We start from the raw sequence: 16,288 nt of genomic DNA, 5'->3' as shown, positions 1-16,288 counted from the left end.
ACAAATTTCAAAATGCCTTTGCACTCCTCAAATGTTATTCCATAAAACTCGACCATTCTTTTTTGAAGTTGTTGCAGATCTAAAAATATATTGTTCCAAGGATCATACACAGTGGTTCCTTTAACACCATGAAATATTTCTTCAATATGGATATATTGCCCAATAAATTCATCTATACTTTCATTCAAATGACCTCTTATCCTCCACACGGTTGCTGGATTTGGCAGTAAAACTCGTTTAATCCTTTGATCTTTCAAAGTTGAGGATATCGCATGGAAAATCGAACTATATCCCTTCCTACTAACTCCACTAACATCAAGAGCCTCTTGGATTATAGTGCCATCAACTTGATTATTGGATACAAAGTCGTCTACAACATTGCGTTTGACTGTTTTGTATTTTTTTTCCTCAATCAAACCTTTTGCTACACCGCAAGAAAGCAATCCTTTCATTTGTTTAACAGGAAGAAGGTTCGGGTCCATATTTTCTTTTGCAGGCTCCAATAATTTCCTGTAGTAACAACACAATATGACTATATTATTCAGCACCTCCATTCTTATTTTGCGACAATCAACGAAATAGATATAGTCTGGAAGAGAGCCTTTTTGAGTATACAAAATGATAAATTTCAATCTAACCTTGCTTCTTGAATTCGTCGCTTGCATCCACCAGTCCCAGCCTTCAAATTTGCAATGTTTTTAATCTTCCTGCTACGTAGTCTGTCTCCAAGCATGGTTCTCTTCTTTCTTGCTCTTGTCAACTCTTTTTTACTCTTTGAATGCTCCTCAATTTCATTCTGCAACTGCTGCTCCAATTTTGCACGAATGGCTATCTCCTCCATCTTGGCCCCCTTTTCTTGTAGGTACATCATTTTATACGTTTCCGCAAATGCAGAGTGCGCTGAAATATAACCAAGAAGTCCATTTTGTCCATCGCCGGCAAACCTCAATAATGTGGTGGGATTGACAAATGGAGGTGTAGAGTTTTTTACTTGACATTTTGGATATATGCTTCCATCGCACCATAAGTCAATATGTTGAAGCCCTTCTCTTCTCATATTTTCCCGCTGTTGAGCATTCAGCACCGTATCCTTTCATCTTTTTTGTGCTGGAGCATATTGTTCTTCTAAGTCGATGTGAAGATGGTGTAATCGCTTCTTCTTAGATAGTGACTCACTAGTATCGGCCATTTTTTGTGCTTCTCAGGTTGCGAAGTTTGTTTTTCAATCTCATAGTCGTTTTGTAACATGAATCGTGGAAGTGTGGCAGTATCCATGTGAATATTTTGAAAACTTGCAATCACTAAGTTAATTGATGGACTCTTTATGAAAGGCCTGCACACGTCGGCCAAAGAGATGCGAAATCTTTGGTAAACAAAAAAAAATCTAAGAGGATATTTAATACAAAATCGTGTTAGTCAGACAAAAGATTATCTTATTCCTTTTTGAATTGACAGTTCTGTAGTCCTCACTGACAATTCTGAGCCACGTTTTCGTATTTTACTATTTTTGAGGTTTTTTAGGAGAGAAATAAATCAAAAAATAGTGAATTTCTTAGAGGGCCCCAAAATGAGTTCCCTCTTTCCCTAATGGTTGTCTATTTTGTTTGTATATTCTCGCTGTCTTCCAAGACGTCTCCATTTTCGCGAATCTGCCCCTTGTCGTCGTATGGATTGCTTAGAAGACTGTGCACAGCTTGGATTTGGATATCAGTTGTTCTGTCGTACTTTTTTAGTGCTTCGAGTGTCTTGTGGCTTGTAATTTGCATTGCGACCTCTACTGGTATGTTGCATAGCATCATGTGACTGATTGCGGTAGCCCTGAGACTGGCACAACAACACCGAGGGGAGAAGAGTTGGAAGGAAGGAATTTCGACCATTGTGTTATTGAAAGAGCTAAAAAGATGCACAGGAGAGGGAAAGTGGAGGGATGAAGCGTTGAGAAGCTACAACGAGGAAGGTTGACGAGGTCACATGTAGAATCCAGATCGTTAGAAATCGGAGCTGCAAAATGACAACTATCCTTATTGTAAACATGCAAGTTGAAACCCTTGTATAAGCTGTGGACAAACGGAGGTGCATGATCTCACAGGAGGAAGAATTAAGTTTGATAGCGGTGTAAAAATGGAATCATGTGAAGCGGTGGACGGAAGGCGTTTGCATTGCAGAGAGTGTGCAATATCAGAGGCATGCAAGGTCGGAAAAAGGAAATGGATGATCAGTTCCATACCTGAAGTGTCGCGGGGGAAACGTCCTGAAGTGTTTGAGCGCTGGAGATGAAGTGAAGCAATGCGAAGTAGCAGAGCGTTGGAGGAGATGAACGTATTGTTACTTGGCCAGCACTAGGACGTTTTTTCAAATTCTGAAATCCTGTGCTTCCACATGGCACAATATACACCCTTAGATTTTTTAAATTCTGAAAGCCCAAAAGCTTTTCTGAAAGCCCAAAAGCTTTGAAAGCTTTTGAAAAGCTGCCTAAAAAGCCAATTGCGTAAAAAGCCAAGGCAAAACCTTTAAATACCCTTTGCCTGCTTCCTGAAGTTGTAATCCCCAACGTGGATGCAGAAGTATCCCTGAATGTTTGTGTAAGCCCCCTGCAACGCTCTTGATCGCTTCCGTTCAAACTTGTTACTTCACTTGGTTATGAAGAATTCTCCTTCTTTTTTGCTGAATCTGACGATGTCTTCTCACTGCTGGTTTTTACTTTATCTGTGGTTTTTTAACCGACTTGAGGGAAATTCGTCAAGAGGACGAAAGCCTTGGTTAACTAAACATCATCCTCTTGACTATGGTGCTCTTCTTCCTCCTTGCTCTCGAGCCTTGGCTATGGCTTCTTCCCTCCCATTGACAGCCCTTGCCTGCTTCTACTCCAGCATTACCTGATCGCATTCGTCCTCCCCCGACGTACCTTGCTTCTCCAACAGCCAATTCTCGCAGGCGCGATCGCCGAGGCACTTCAGTGGTCCTTATCGGAAGGCTGAAAAAAGCACACCAGGCCGGTGCTTGGGAATTTCTTCTCCCTTCTTTCCTCGGGAGCAGGCAGAGGCAGAGCCAAGCTTCGGAACTGGGCTCAGCAAACGGAACAGGGAGAGAGAGAGAGAAAAGCAGGAGTCCGAAAGCTGGGAGCGGTCTCTTTTTTGTGTTTTTTCTGTGCGGGAAACTGGCCTCGGGAGTGCTTTCATCTGGAGATTTTTCTGTTAGTGCTTTCATCTGGAGCTTTTTCTGTTGTGTGATCGCGGTTTCCGGCCGGTGCTTGCTTCTCAGTAGATCCCGGAGGAGGAGGAGGAGCATCAAATCGACGGCAACCTACAGATACACATCAAAGTGCAGGAAAGTCGGCTTGAATCTCGTTCTTTTCTGCACAAGAACCGCGCCTGGCGAGCAAGCGACGAAAGCCAGCGAGCGAGTTTTTGGCATTTCTTTTTCTCTTGCGTGATCATCATTTCAATCCACCTGCAACACTCCACAAAAACCACGGGAAGTGCTTGCCTTTTTTTGTCACCTGCGTGTGGGCTTTCCCTGCTGGATTCAGCTGCAACACTCAATCGATCCACCACGAGGAGCAACAAGCTTCCTGTCTGTGTGTGCGCGCTATTGTTTTCTGCCTGCGCAGGAGGTTTGGACGAAAGACTGGCCTTGCGAGACGCATCTGCACGCAATATTTAGTGCGGTTTGCACCTCCATCTGCGATCAAAACAGTGGTCATGTTGCTTGCTGAGCAATCGAGGATGGAATTCGTCAACGATTGCGCAATGGTTTCTATGTTGTTTACCACGACGCTTTAGCTGCCCTGTTGCAAAATTGTTAGGGAGCTCCCATCGTGTTCGTCACAGTCAGAAACTCTAGCTGCTTGTTACTTAGCCAGCACTAGGACGTTTTTTGAAATTCTGAAATCCTGTGCTTCCACATGGCACAATATACACCCTTAGATTTTTTAAATTCTGAAAGCCCAAAAGCTTTTCTGAAAGCCCAAAAGCTTTGAAAGCTTTTGAAAAGCTGCCTAAAAAGCCAACTGCGTAAAAAGCCAAGGCAAAACCTTTAAATACCCTTTGCCTGCTTCCTGAAGTTGAAATCCCCAACGTGGATGCAGAAGTATCCCTGAATGTTTGTGTAAGCCCCCTGCAATGCTCTTGATCGCTTCCGTTCAAACTTGTTACTTCAATGATAACTATTGCCAACTCATAAGATCATGGACATAGTGAATAATTTTAGATATAATAAGATGTTATTTATACGCACTTTTATATTTCCATAGTCGTAATTTTTTGGAATCTTGCAAAGGCAAAAATTGTAACTACAACTGCTCCAAGATGTGTGAAGATGATTACCTTGATGGTTTGAACATCTTTGATCGTTGGATTGTGTACAGCTTTTCTGCTTGAATTTTTCATCTTTAGGAAATTGCACATATGCTAACCAACATATCCAAACATGTAGAACATGAGGAATGCATATTGACTAATCATGATTGTTTTTCAGATTCCAATATTCCAGCAAAGAAATAGGTGGCTTCTCGTCGAGCTGTGGACGTCACAAAGGATACTCCACGTAAGTAGAATATACGGTCATTTCAATTCTGAAATGTTTCTGCACCGTCTGTTGCTCTGGTCTGCATTAATGCGCTACACTTCCAACACTGGAGGTGACTATTCGAAACAGGGGGATGGCACGTTCCCCTATGATATATAATTTTTAGAGAGACATGTACTGGCTCTCCACCATACATTACGTATGGTTTTTTTTTTTTAACACCTCATCTTGAGCACGCACATTCTGTTCCCGCAAGGGAACATTACATTTGCTTGGTTCGACCAACATACTAATCATGTCTGCAACACTTGTGTTTTCGAGATGTTTGCAGCCTCCAAACGAGTGTCTTCTCCTAAAGGTACGCACAACAAAATGTATTTGATTGATTCAAGTTATTTTATCAATTCTTTCACCTTCTAAAGATCGAGGTTCAACAGTCCATTTTGTTTTTCCTGTTGCGATTAGACAAGACCACGTGAGTGAAATTGTAGCAAAGTTTCGGATGGTTTTTATTATTAATCCCTGTAGGTGTTTAAACCCGAACATAAGACATCGATTCATGTTACGATGTAGAAATGACCACCGGAAAATCCTTCGAACATGACCATTCGTCAACGCTCAGAGCAGCCAGAGGTCAAGCTATTCAACTTGATATAACATCAAGAAAGATGTCCTTGAGGCCAGCTACGTCATCATGGTTGACCATCGCAGATAGATACAAGCAATGGTTTAGTAATTGCACGGCTATTTTCTCTAGCCTTCAAATCTGCAGTGTCTGTGGCATAACCACGCTACTGTCTGCAAACCAAAGGATCGTTTCTTCGCAAGGCATAGGCATCTCGAGCCATAGTGCTGCACTCGGAAACATGATACTTTTGGATGCCTACGAGAATATGGGCATGCAAGTGACTTACTGGAAATGCCAAAGCTGCACACGAGATGCCCAGCGGAGCAGATACATTGTGCGGTTGATGCCACAGTACTCTCGGTAGTTGCTTAAAACAAACCACCTCCACACGCAACTGCTAAGCATCATAGATGTATCCATTTCAGTTACCACGACTGCAAATGCGGTCGCTCGTGGCACACTCGATCGAAGGTCACTTTTAGACAATCCTCTGATATCTTGGCGAAACGTCCCACTAAGCTCGGCTCAAGAAATCGTGATGAACGAGCTGTCAGCTGTGCTCGCATACAACATCGAGAACAATCCAATATTGCGCAAGTACAATTCTTTAGCAGAGCGTGCGGACATCAAGATGGGTATGTGCATCTTGAGTCCTCAAACCATTGTAGGTATCTTGGAACTACACGATGAGACAGCTCCCTTTGAGTTAATGTCAATAGCGGAATCTCAGCCTGAGCTCCTGCTTTTGCAAAACATTGTGGACCCCGCAAACCGTCGCGCCTTTGATGCAAGGGACAATCATGAATTTGCCTCCATACAGCTACGGGGTATAGAAATGCTTTCAAAGAGGGTCGCTTCATTCCACGTCGACGGAGTAGCAGCAGCTGGCAGTGCATGCGTTGACATAACCATGGAGTCAGCACTATTCCCCTTCCTGTTCCCTTTCGGACGGGGCTACTATGATGGCTGCATACAGTTCAGCAACTATGTGAAAATGAGAATATGCACCTTATTCTCTATCTGCACGCTCTACAAGCCGTACTTGTTGATCATGTTCCAGTTAAAACAGGCCGTGATGATTGCCAATTCAAGCAACTCTACATGCTTGCAACGAGACATCGACCAATATAGGAAAGCCAACCCTGCCACGACCGATGAAGACGCAATGAGACACGTGCTTCGCTACAGCATGCCATCAACAATGCCGGGGTCCCCATCGTGGCATCGACGGCAACTGAAGGACCTCATAACGATGGTCGATGCTTGGGGCCTCCCAGATTTCTTTCTAACATTCACTGCAGACGAGGTCACCGATACACGGTGGCAAGAAATTAATGTGATCGAGAGCATCGCAACACATTATAATGCGCAATTCACTTGGAAGGACTGTCCTGTTGAATGCGTGGCACTTTTCCACGCATGCTTCCACATGTTCATGCGCAAGCATTTGCTTTCATCCGACGGTCTGCTTGGCCGAATATAACACCATGTCATTCGTTATGAGATACAAAACAGGGGCTCCCTACAAGCCCATGTCATATTGTGGGTCCACCATGATGACCGTCAGCGAATTGCAAATGAGATTGCGGCTTACGTCCCCAGGGACGAGGCCCTGGATCCTCGAAACACAAGGCTACGAGAACTAGTTCTCAGGAAGCAGTTGCACGTATGCAGGAAAGCGTGCTACGTCAGACCGTCACACCACAGTTGCAAGCATGGCTTCCCTTTCGCAACACAGCCAGAATATGAACCCATCCTCGACCCTCTGACGCAACGTTGGTTGTATTACTGGCCGGGACATGAGCAACGAAACGTCGTCCCTTACCACCCTTCCGTGTTACTGTTGTGGGGTGCACACATGAACATACAGCGGGTGACAAACTCTTCAATCTCTCACTACCTCCTCAAGTACGCGATGAAATCTGAACCAATGGGCAAATTGAACATCCGTTCAGAAGACGCCTTGCGTTTGGGGTTGCAACATCTCGATGAAGTAAAGCTGAAACTCATCGTCGCGAGCCTCCTATCAAAACCAACCTCTCCAACAGAGGCCGCACTAAACTGCATGCAGATACCAACAATCACAAGGAGCGAGACCGTTCACTATGTCGACTCCTCGCCACCATCTCTAAGACAACGCATCGTCTCGCGAAACAACAACGTCACCCTGCACCCGGTCGACATATACTGTGGGAGACCGAGCGTCATCGAGGATAGCACGTTCTACGATTACCATAGGCAATATGTGATCCGAAAGCCCAAGGAAACGCAACATGGAACGGTCGGTCTTGACCTCTTAGGCAACAGGATCGCAAAATGTGAGCGAGTGGTCAGATTCACTAACTACCACCCTGGACATCAACCAGAGGGGTACTTCTACAATGTGCTCTTGCGAAAACTCAGCTTCAGGAATGAAACGGAGCTCATATCACCTGCCAACACAGCTAGATCCTACTTTGTCGAATGCCAAATGCGTGGCCTCATATTGAGCAACGAGGACCTCGAGATGTATGTGACCGAATACATGCAAAGGAACTTGCTAGCGACTGACCACACGGACCAGTTGATCAATATGATATTGCAAAAGGTTGCGATCATCCGAGACTGCCCGATGGAAGCGCCTAACATCAACCAGCAAACCGTCGAAGGGCCAACACGTGCGAGGATCTTGGAAAAAATGGCCGAGTTTCGCACCGTCGCCAATGCCGCATTGACAGTAGAACAACAAAGAGTCTTCGAAAGGCTAGCTTCAACAAGCTCAGGGCTGCACGTTGTCTGTGGAACACCAGGTAGCGGCAAAAGCTTCTTGATACGGTACTATGTTTCGCATCTGGTAGCGCAAAACAAAACGGCAATACTCTGTGCATCAACAGGGGCGGCTGCGACGCGGCTGAGCGGGATTGCAACCACTGTACACTACCAATTCAAGATCCCTGTGCGCAGCAGTCAGTACCCACTGAACATCCATGAGACGGATGAGCGACACCTCGCAATCAAGAAAGCCAACGCGATCATCATTGACGAGATGTCCATGCTAACGTCAATGTGACTAATGGCACATTGCATGAGCCATTCAGACACAAAATGCTCATAATTTTTGGTGACCTGGCGCAATTACCGCCAGTCTGCAAACACCGCGAGGATCTCTGCGAGCCGTGCCACATCACGTCCTCCACGCACTGGGCTCAAGCGAAAATGTACCACATGCAATTCTCGGTGCGACATGCACGAGACATGCCGTTCCTGGCATTCTTGCATACCATAAGACTCAGGACGCCCACAATTGACGAGATTTTCGACCATTTGGGGTAGTGCATTGTCGACAAGGAAGGTGCATGCCACTTCATCGATGCCGAAACAACCATCATTTGCACGCACAGAGTCGATGTCGCTACCTTCAACGATGAGCTTCTGGAGAAATTCAACACTCCCGAGATGATTGTGCATGTTCAAATACACAGTAACACCGTGAGCGAACCAGCTCTCAAAGAATGGTTGGAGGACAAAAGCTTCAACGAGATAGGAAAAATTTGCGTGGGGGCGAAGGCAATGATAACGGAAAACATCGACCTCGCAATAGGTGCCGCAGATGGAGCAATGTGCAAAATCAAGAGCATCAATGCAACTAGCAGGGGAGAAATCAACGGTATCACTGTCGTCGTGGACACAACAGCAGCCGTGCTCACATTACGACGCTCGAAGCATCAGCGAAAGGCAATAAATGGAAAATGGTTCCACAAGTCCACATTTCCACAAACCCTAGCATACGCTATCACGGGACACAAATCCCAAGGCGCAACCATATCCAACAAAGCGCTGCTCATATTTCGAGGAGTGTTTGCCCCTGGCCTAGCATACGTGATGTTGTCCAGAGTGACTGAGAGAACGAGGCTGCGCATACTACATTGCCCACATCCAGACATATCTAGACCAATTCCACGAGAGTTCTCACAGCCGACAACACAACCACGTGCATAAAGGTATTCACTACCAGAGATTGAACAAGCCAGAGACAAGTCATGAATATGTTACGTCAAACATGCATGCAAGGAAAATGGTTTTAATATCTTGTCTATTGTCGAGAACAGGTGCAGAGAATCAGAAAGCTCGAGACATTGCAGCATAAGACATGGACGCAGACAAGGTAAATTCCACCAGCATGAAAGAATCTTTTTTTCTTGAAGATTTAAAAAGACGGCTCATTTGAAAAGACGATGTAATAAGTCGTGCCTGCAAGCAGCTATTTGAGCTATACAAAAGCAACGCGAAGGCAACATAACCTCCACCAGCAAAGAGGAGGTTCTTCCTAACCACAAAGCAATTCCGGCTAGCAAACAATGCAGGAGAACGTCCGGGAGCTTACATCAACGGCTTCAACACGTATGCAGAACTACGCGACTTCATTGACAACTGCAATAGGCGTTTGCCAGCTAAAAGAGAGCCAGGAGGCTTGAGATTTGCAAATGGTGCGTAATGCTTCCGAAAATTAAAAAAAACCGCAACAATTGAGAAAAAGAATTAACGAGTTGCAAGAACAACAAACTCATCATGGATTGCACTTCTCCTGTAGGACTCCTCAAAGAGATCCTTGTCGAGCTTGACATTGAGTTCGATGAGACTGATAGGATGATGGAAAGTTTGGAGGGGCAAAAGCTACTAGACACGAAGACGAAAGGGATCACAGCGTATGCATGCGAGCTGCTGCATTACGGGTACAACGTATCCTTGGAGTTGCTGAGGGACACGACGCGCGATCAAGCAACGGCTATACTCGAACAATTCATGGAACAATTTGGAGGGACGCACGACGCGACGCACCCGGCGACGACAATGGAGAAGCTTACGTATATTTTCAACAGGGACTTATACGAGGAGCGCTCCGGTACTGGAAACGATCCTTTCACACCAACAGAGAAAAACCAGGGCAAGTAAATAAATGCATTCTATTATGGACCTCAAACGAAAAAAAAAAGACCGAAAACATCGACGAGTAACGTAATTGTCATCGTTTATGCAGGTACGACATTGAAAGACGCGAGCCTCGAGATGAAGGAGGAGCCTCCACTGAAGCGCCCGCACAAGGGAATCGTGCGAGCCTCGTCGTCTACTGCATCACGTGCAAGCCCAACAACAGAAAATACATAGGGAGCACGACGGACCTGCCGCGGAGGATCAGACAGCACAATAAAAAACCACCAGCGAAAATGAAAGAGGACTTGCAGCGTTACAAGCCCTTCAAAGAAAATTTGGAAATCAAAGTTTTGGAAACAACAGACACTGTAGACAAAGCACGAACTTTAGAGCAGTACTACATAAGGAGCCACAACACAGTAGGTCCATTAGGTTACAACACGCTCGAGGGCCTTCTGGCTAGAGTGCGGAAGTACTATTTCCTAAAGCGTAGGAACATAATTTGACCCAAAATATAAACATTTCTGCCTTCGAAAAAAGGGATCCAATGAAGTTGCAAATGGTGCTCCAACTTTTGTCGTACATGCAATGTAGCTTTGGGTTTGGATTATTCCTGTCACAGTTGCATGCTTCTGTCTCAATTTGGTTTTTATTTATTATTTATACATTTTTAAAATACATCTCCCCGTCGTTCGCTCAAAGTGGAATGACAATAGATTTGCTTACAGTGCAAACAATAGAAATTTGTCTTCCTCCGAAAAAAAGAAAAACTACGTTTTACTGTCGACATGAACAACATCAAATGCAAGCAGGACTGGATGATAACGAAATCTCTACAAAAGATTGCATGCAATCGAACATCAATCTTCCGCATCATTTCTGACAACGTGACTCATGTGAACCTCAAAGATAGCAAAAGAGAGAAGTATTCATCAAGACCCCAGCTGGCCAAGCACTCTAGTTGGAAGAAGGTGGTGATCGAGCTGAGACGAAGGCGAAGCGAAGTGAGATTGGAGGATTAGTCATGAATCTGATATGATCGGACGGCTGAGATGCAATCTGAGCCGACCGTAAGAGAGAGGCACTTATAAGACGGCGGCAGTAGAATATGTTCTAGTCAAACGCAAAAAAAGGTCCTATGGGGAAGTCGCAGGCCACCGTGGCGGTGAGGTGGCAGGAGAACGTGGAGGAGAGGAGGGGAAGGAGGGCCGTTGGATGGGATCGGACGGCGAGGGGGAGCGGGCAGAGTGTGGGAGGCGAAGGGGGGCGCGTGGTCGGGGAGGGGCAAAGGTGGGGGTGCCACCTGGGAGTAGGCCAACAGGGTGGCGCCACGTGGGCTACGTAGCTTTTAAGTCTTCTTGGCTTTTTCATGCTCATCATCTTCATCGTCGCCATCTTCATCACCAAGCTTTCCATCGCCATAGCCAGCGAGCTTCCCATCGCCATAGCCAGCAAGCTTCCGATAGCCCTTCTTCTTCTCTTCCCAAAGCTTTCTTCGACCCAATTCCCATCCATGGAGCTGTCTGCCTTCTCCCCCTCCCCTTCCCCCTCCCTCCCCTCCCCCCTCTCCCCCTTCTCCGACCCTAGCCACCTCCAGTTTTATGGCTCTCCCCCCTTCACACCTGCTTTCTCCCCCCTCCGCTGTAAACGAGCTTTCCTTCCCCTCGCTCCCGTTCGACCTTCCCGCCTCTTGGGTGCCCCGCACGGCTCCTGCGGGACTTGCCCGCCTGTGTCTGAGAATGAGCCCCAAGTGGAGCAGGATCGTGACCTCTTGCGAGAGCTTGCCGACCTCAAGGCGCTGATGAAGCAGAAGAAGAAGCAGTTGAAAGGGCAGGCGAAAGACGTGAAGAAAGCGCTCAAAGAGGAGAAAAAGAAGGTAACAAAGGCTAAGGATTGTTCTTCTTCCAGCTCCTCCTCGGAATCGAGCGACTGCGAATGCGAATCCGTGGATATGAAGTCGTTGCGGCAGGTGCAAACAGAATCTACGGAAGGAGAGGGTGCAGTTCAGGTCATAGACACCGTCATTGCAGATGTGCCGCTTCAGAAATCGTCTGCAGATTGTGCACAGCCATCAGATGCGGGGCAGGTATTGGCTTCGATTGCGGATGATCGACCACAACCTCCAGCTCTGTGCCCTGGTGCGAAGCTCTCCAAGGGGGCAGGAAAGATCGAGGTCTGCGTCGGGGGGAAGTGTAAGAAAGCAGGCTCGGAGCAACTGCTGGCATCCCTGCGTGCGCAAATAAAGGGCGACTCTGGAGTGGAGGCAGGACCGTGCAAATGCATGGGCAACTGTGCGATGGCGATAAATGTCAAGGTGCAGAAGGTGGAGACGAATCCTCAGCACCATAGCCATGCTGGGATTGGAGATGCAGGTCTATTGCTGAGCCATCATTTCGGGCTTGGACCTCCACCCACCGGGCTGCCCAGTTTCTCTCGTGAGGCAACGCCAGCCTTGGCTCCGCAACGTCTGATTACTTCATCGTGAGCTTTATGCTGTAGTAACCGCTATTGAAGAGATCAACCACGTGAGTCCTCTTTGTACAGTTCAGTTTATATTGTTATTCACTGGAAATCTTAATTCTCCAGTAGCCTTGTTTCGTTGATCTCCCGTTGGCATTTGGTTGAGCTCTCTTCGAGGGAAGACAGGGTTATCCATATTTTTATGTATTTCTATTGAAGCTGCAAAGAAGCAGCTGCAGAGGGTTTTCTGTTACTCGAAGCATTGCCTACTGTATTATGTATGGATGTTGGTCTCAAGCAAACAGTCTATTGGGAAGTATTTTACAGTCAAATACGCGGGTAATCCAAGATTGACTCTTTCAAACGTATTTTCAAGAGAAGTGTTTGGTTGAAACGCTGATTTAGACCAAATATCTTGTAATATCTTCTTCCAATTTGGAATTGCATTTCAGTCACCCGGATTTCCTTTGCCACTTTCATAACTTGTAAGACTTCTTGTATTTCACGCGAACATCAAAGCTTCTCAACTGAGTCACTTCCTATCAATTAGTTTTTAAATAACAATCCAAGTCATACGCTGCTAAAGATAGAAGAGAGAACCAAAGTTTGTTGTGTAGAAACGTTGACAGGGAAAAAAGTTAGTCTTGATAAGCTACTAAAATCCAAGGTTTTGGATGCACCTGTTCCTCTCAAACTCGATTGATGTGAAATACAGTCAGCCCACACAATACAATGGTTTAAAATACTGAAGTAAAATTGCAAATATAACGTTTACAAGTAAAATTGCTTCTCTTAATAAATATAGTACTGTAGCCTCTGAGAAAGAAAAAGGAGACTCTTTAATCATATTGTCTGCTAAGCTCTCGTTAGTGTGACATCAAGGATAGCTCATCTTGATAGTTTTCATTTGACCTCGATGGTGTCCTTCATAGGTAGTTTCTTTGTTACTATCTTTAAATGGTGAAAGACGAGTAGTCTCACTATCTTTTCTTTTCGTTTGACTCTTACGTTCTCATTCAACACCTTCACCTCTTCGCTCAAATTTCTGTCTGTCAAAAGTTGTCTTGCTGTTCATAACGTGACCTCTTATCTTGCACGTTGTATCTTGCACTCGAAGGTCGGAAAGGTGATATGTACGTCGGCAAAGGTAGCACGGGATGAGACCTTTTTCCTTCCAACATCCACCTCATCTTCTTAATTAAACATCTTTTCACTCATAGCCCAAACCATCTATACAGTATAGGGTTATGCGAGTCAAAAGCGTTAAAGCTTTGTGGAAGCACGCTCAACAGGAGCATTTGAAGCTTTGTGGAAGCATGTTCAACAGGAGCATTACCAGTTCTGTCTCATTGCTACAGAAAAATCTTAAATGATATCTTCCTCAACACAGTATATAGAGGCTTGTCCGATCAAGACATTTGTATCGTCAACAAGCATCTTAGTTAAAAGAGCTTTCATAGAAGCGTTCCTTGCTCATGTTTTGTCTTGACACAAGAAAGTAAAGGCTGATTAGATAAGGGAAACAATGGCAAGTGGAATTGAAATCCTCCCTTGCTAGACATTTGAAACCAAAGTTGCCTATAATCCTTCCATTCAAGCGCACAATTGTAGAGGTATTGGTAAAATTTGCATTAAGCCTTTTTAGTAAGTTTGAGTTGAAACCCTTTTTTTCAAGGGTTCCAAGCCACTTCCTTAACTAAATTGTCGTCTCAAATGATAAAGTTTTTGTTTCCAAATCTTGTAGATAGAGAGCAATATGATTTATTGTGGGAACATACATATGGGAAAAATATTTTGAATGTAGTTGTGGACTATACTATGACTTTGAAAAGGTCTATGATAAGTTTAGCTAAAGGTTTCTTGGACTACACAATGACTTTGAAAAGGCCTATGATAAGTTTAGCTAAAGGTTTCTTGGACTACACTATGACTTTGAAAGAGAGCCTATGATAGGTTTAGCTAAAAGGTTGCCACATTAGGTCTATGTGTAAAAATTTGATTAATAGAATGTACATATTGTAGATTTGGGTAGTATGGTATGTTCTACCTTGCACCTTCAAGTTTTTGTAGATTGATGGTCTACGTGGTAGGTATGAGAGCCACAATTTGGTTTGGATAGATATGAGGCATTAAAGTTTTGATGTAGAGGTAAGAGAATCAATAACATTAGACAACCCTTTAATCCCTTTCTATAGCTAACATTTTCCTAAGTTGGTCCCTTTCTATAGCTACCATTTTCTTAAGTAAATTTAAGATCCTAATCATCAAAATTTATAGGACAACACTAATCTTGATGCCTTGATGAATGACATATAGGGCAGTTTAATTCCTCCTAGCATAGTTTAATTCCTCCTAGCATATAACAACAAGAGTAGAATATCCAAAATAGGCACTCAATCAAGTCTAGTGCCTAGGCCAAAAGAAATTAAATAGAATCGAATTGCCACGATAGGTAAGAATAATAAATTTTGTTTCCTCAGAGGATGAATGTCTTAAGGCTATCTACAGAGTTAAATTATCAACTAATAAAAAGACTCGAGGAGGCTCTTTGACTAGGCTAAATTTCTTCCCCATCACTAGTTAAAGTGTTGAAATCTAAGCCACTTCAGCAACTTGAAATGTTATCGTGAACATGAAATGGTCAACTAAATTGGGGGGGCATATGTTGAGCCTAGAGAGAAGTCCAAAATTTTGTGATAGATGTATTTCCCCCTCCTTCATTTGTGCAAAAAAAGTAGCACGTACAAGTTTATGTAACTCGAAATGTAAGAGCTCAAAGTCTAGTTGATAATTTTAAACATGGTGAGTATGTCAATCATGAGTGACTAATCAAAGAAGAACACATGATTGCTCATCCTATTAGCTTATATCTTTTTGTACTTGAAATGCAATCCATTAATACTCTTGAAAAAGAGCTAGCAATCATCTTTTCAATAGCTTTGTTTATGTGACGTTCCATATTTGTTTTGGAATCATAATCCTTATGATGACTTTTTAGCATCCTTCATGAAAAGTTATGACCACGACTTACATAGCCAAAGCAATTTGGCCAATTAATCCCTTCAAACACTCAATTGTATTGATAATGTGGTGGCGTGTCCATTGAGGGTGTCTAAGCTAGGGTTGGTGCTACCAAAAGGATTCTATCTTATGTAAGTTATGAACCTCATAGTTGTTCCTCCAATGACTTGTCCTAACTATTGACATTACTCATGTATTGACATGAATTTGAAATTTAAAGTTTTGCATATGATAGGTTGAGATCATGCTTTTAGGCGATGCCACATCACCATAGTTAAAGTTGCAATACAAAATCTCAAGTTTGGGTCGAGTTACTTGACTACCCCTTATCTCTCGGTAATCAGCTTCCAACCCTATGCAGTAGGTTGGGCAAGATTATATGTATTGAAAAGAAAAACTTCATTAATTCCAGGGGCAACCCACACGTGTGCTGATGGACATGGTTGAAGCCCTACTAATACTCTGGTTATAGTGAATAGAAATGGGTATGTGTTTAGAGAGCAAGAGTTGTCTACAAAAACTTACCCAATTCTTGCTTCTTGTGTGGATTGCAAAGTCACATTTGTTAAAAATTGCCCTCAGAAGGAGGCTAAACAAAAAAAAAAGCTACCCCTACTCAAACACTAGCTCCTCGCAAAGAGAAATGTGTCTTGAAAGAAAATCAATAGACCCTGCCCCTCCTAGTTCTCCTAGTAGGACAAATGCTGAATTAGACAACCCATAGGTTAACTCAAACAAAGG

General features: G+C 44.1%; 1 protein-coding gene across 1 annotated transcript; it reads left to right on the top strand.

The window, feature by feature from the left end:
- Positions 1–11,461: 11,461 nt before the first annotated feature.
- Positions 11,462–13,021, top strand: DGAT3 (diacylglycerol acyltransferase). The gene has a single exon (XM_087402139.1). It carries the CDS (start codon positions 11,580–11,582, stop codon positions 12,549–12,551), a length of 972 nt encoding a protein of 323 aa, XP_087258265.1. The 5' UTR covers positions 11,462–11,579; the 3' UTR covers positions 12,552–13,021.
- The last annotated feature ends 3,267 nt before the right edge of the window (positions 13,022–16,288 follow it).

The sequence above is a fragment of the Dipteris shenzhenensis genome, chromosome 31 (assembly GCF_047967505.1).
Source record: "Dipteris shenzhenensis isolate YYH24624 ecotype China chromosome 31, Dip_SZ_1.0, whole genome shotgun sequence".
NCBI lineage: Eukaryota > Viridiplantae > Streptophyta > Polypodiopsida > Gleicheniales > Dipteridaceae > Dipteris > Dipteris shenzhenensis.
This window is presented reverse-complemented; position numbering and strand designations above follow the sequence as displayed.

Bases quoted from the DNA above. Each gene is read 5' to 3' on its own strand.
- DGAT3 (XM_087402139.1), top strand. From the start codon at position 11,580: ATGGAGCTGTCTGCCTTCTCCCCCTCCCCTTCCCCCTCCCTCCCCTCC.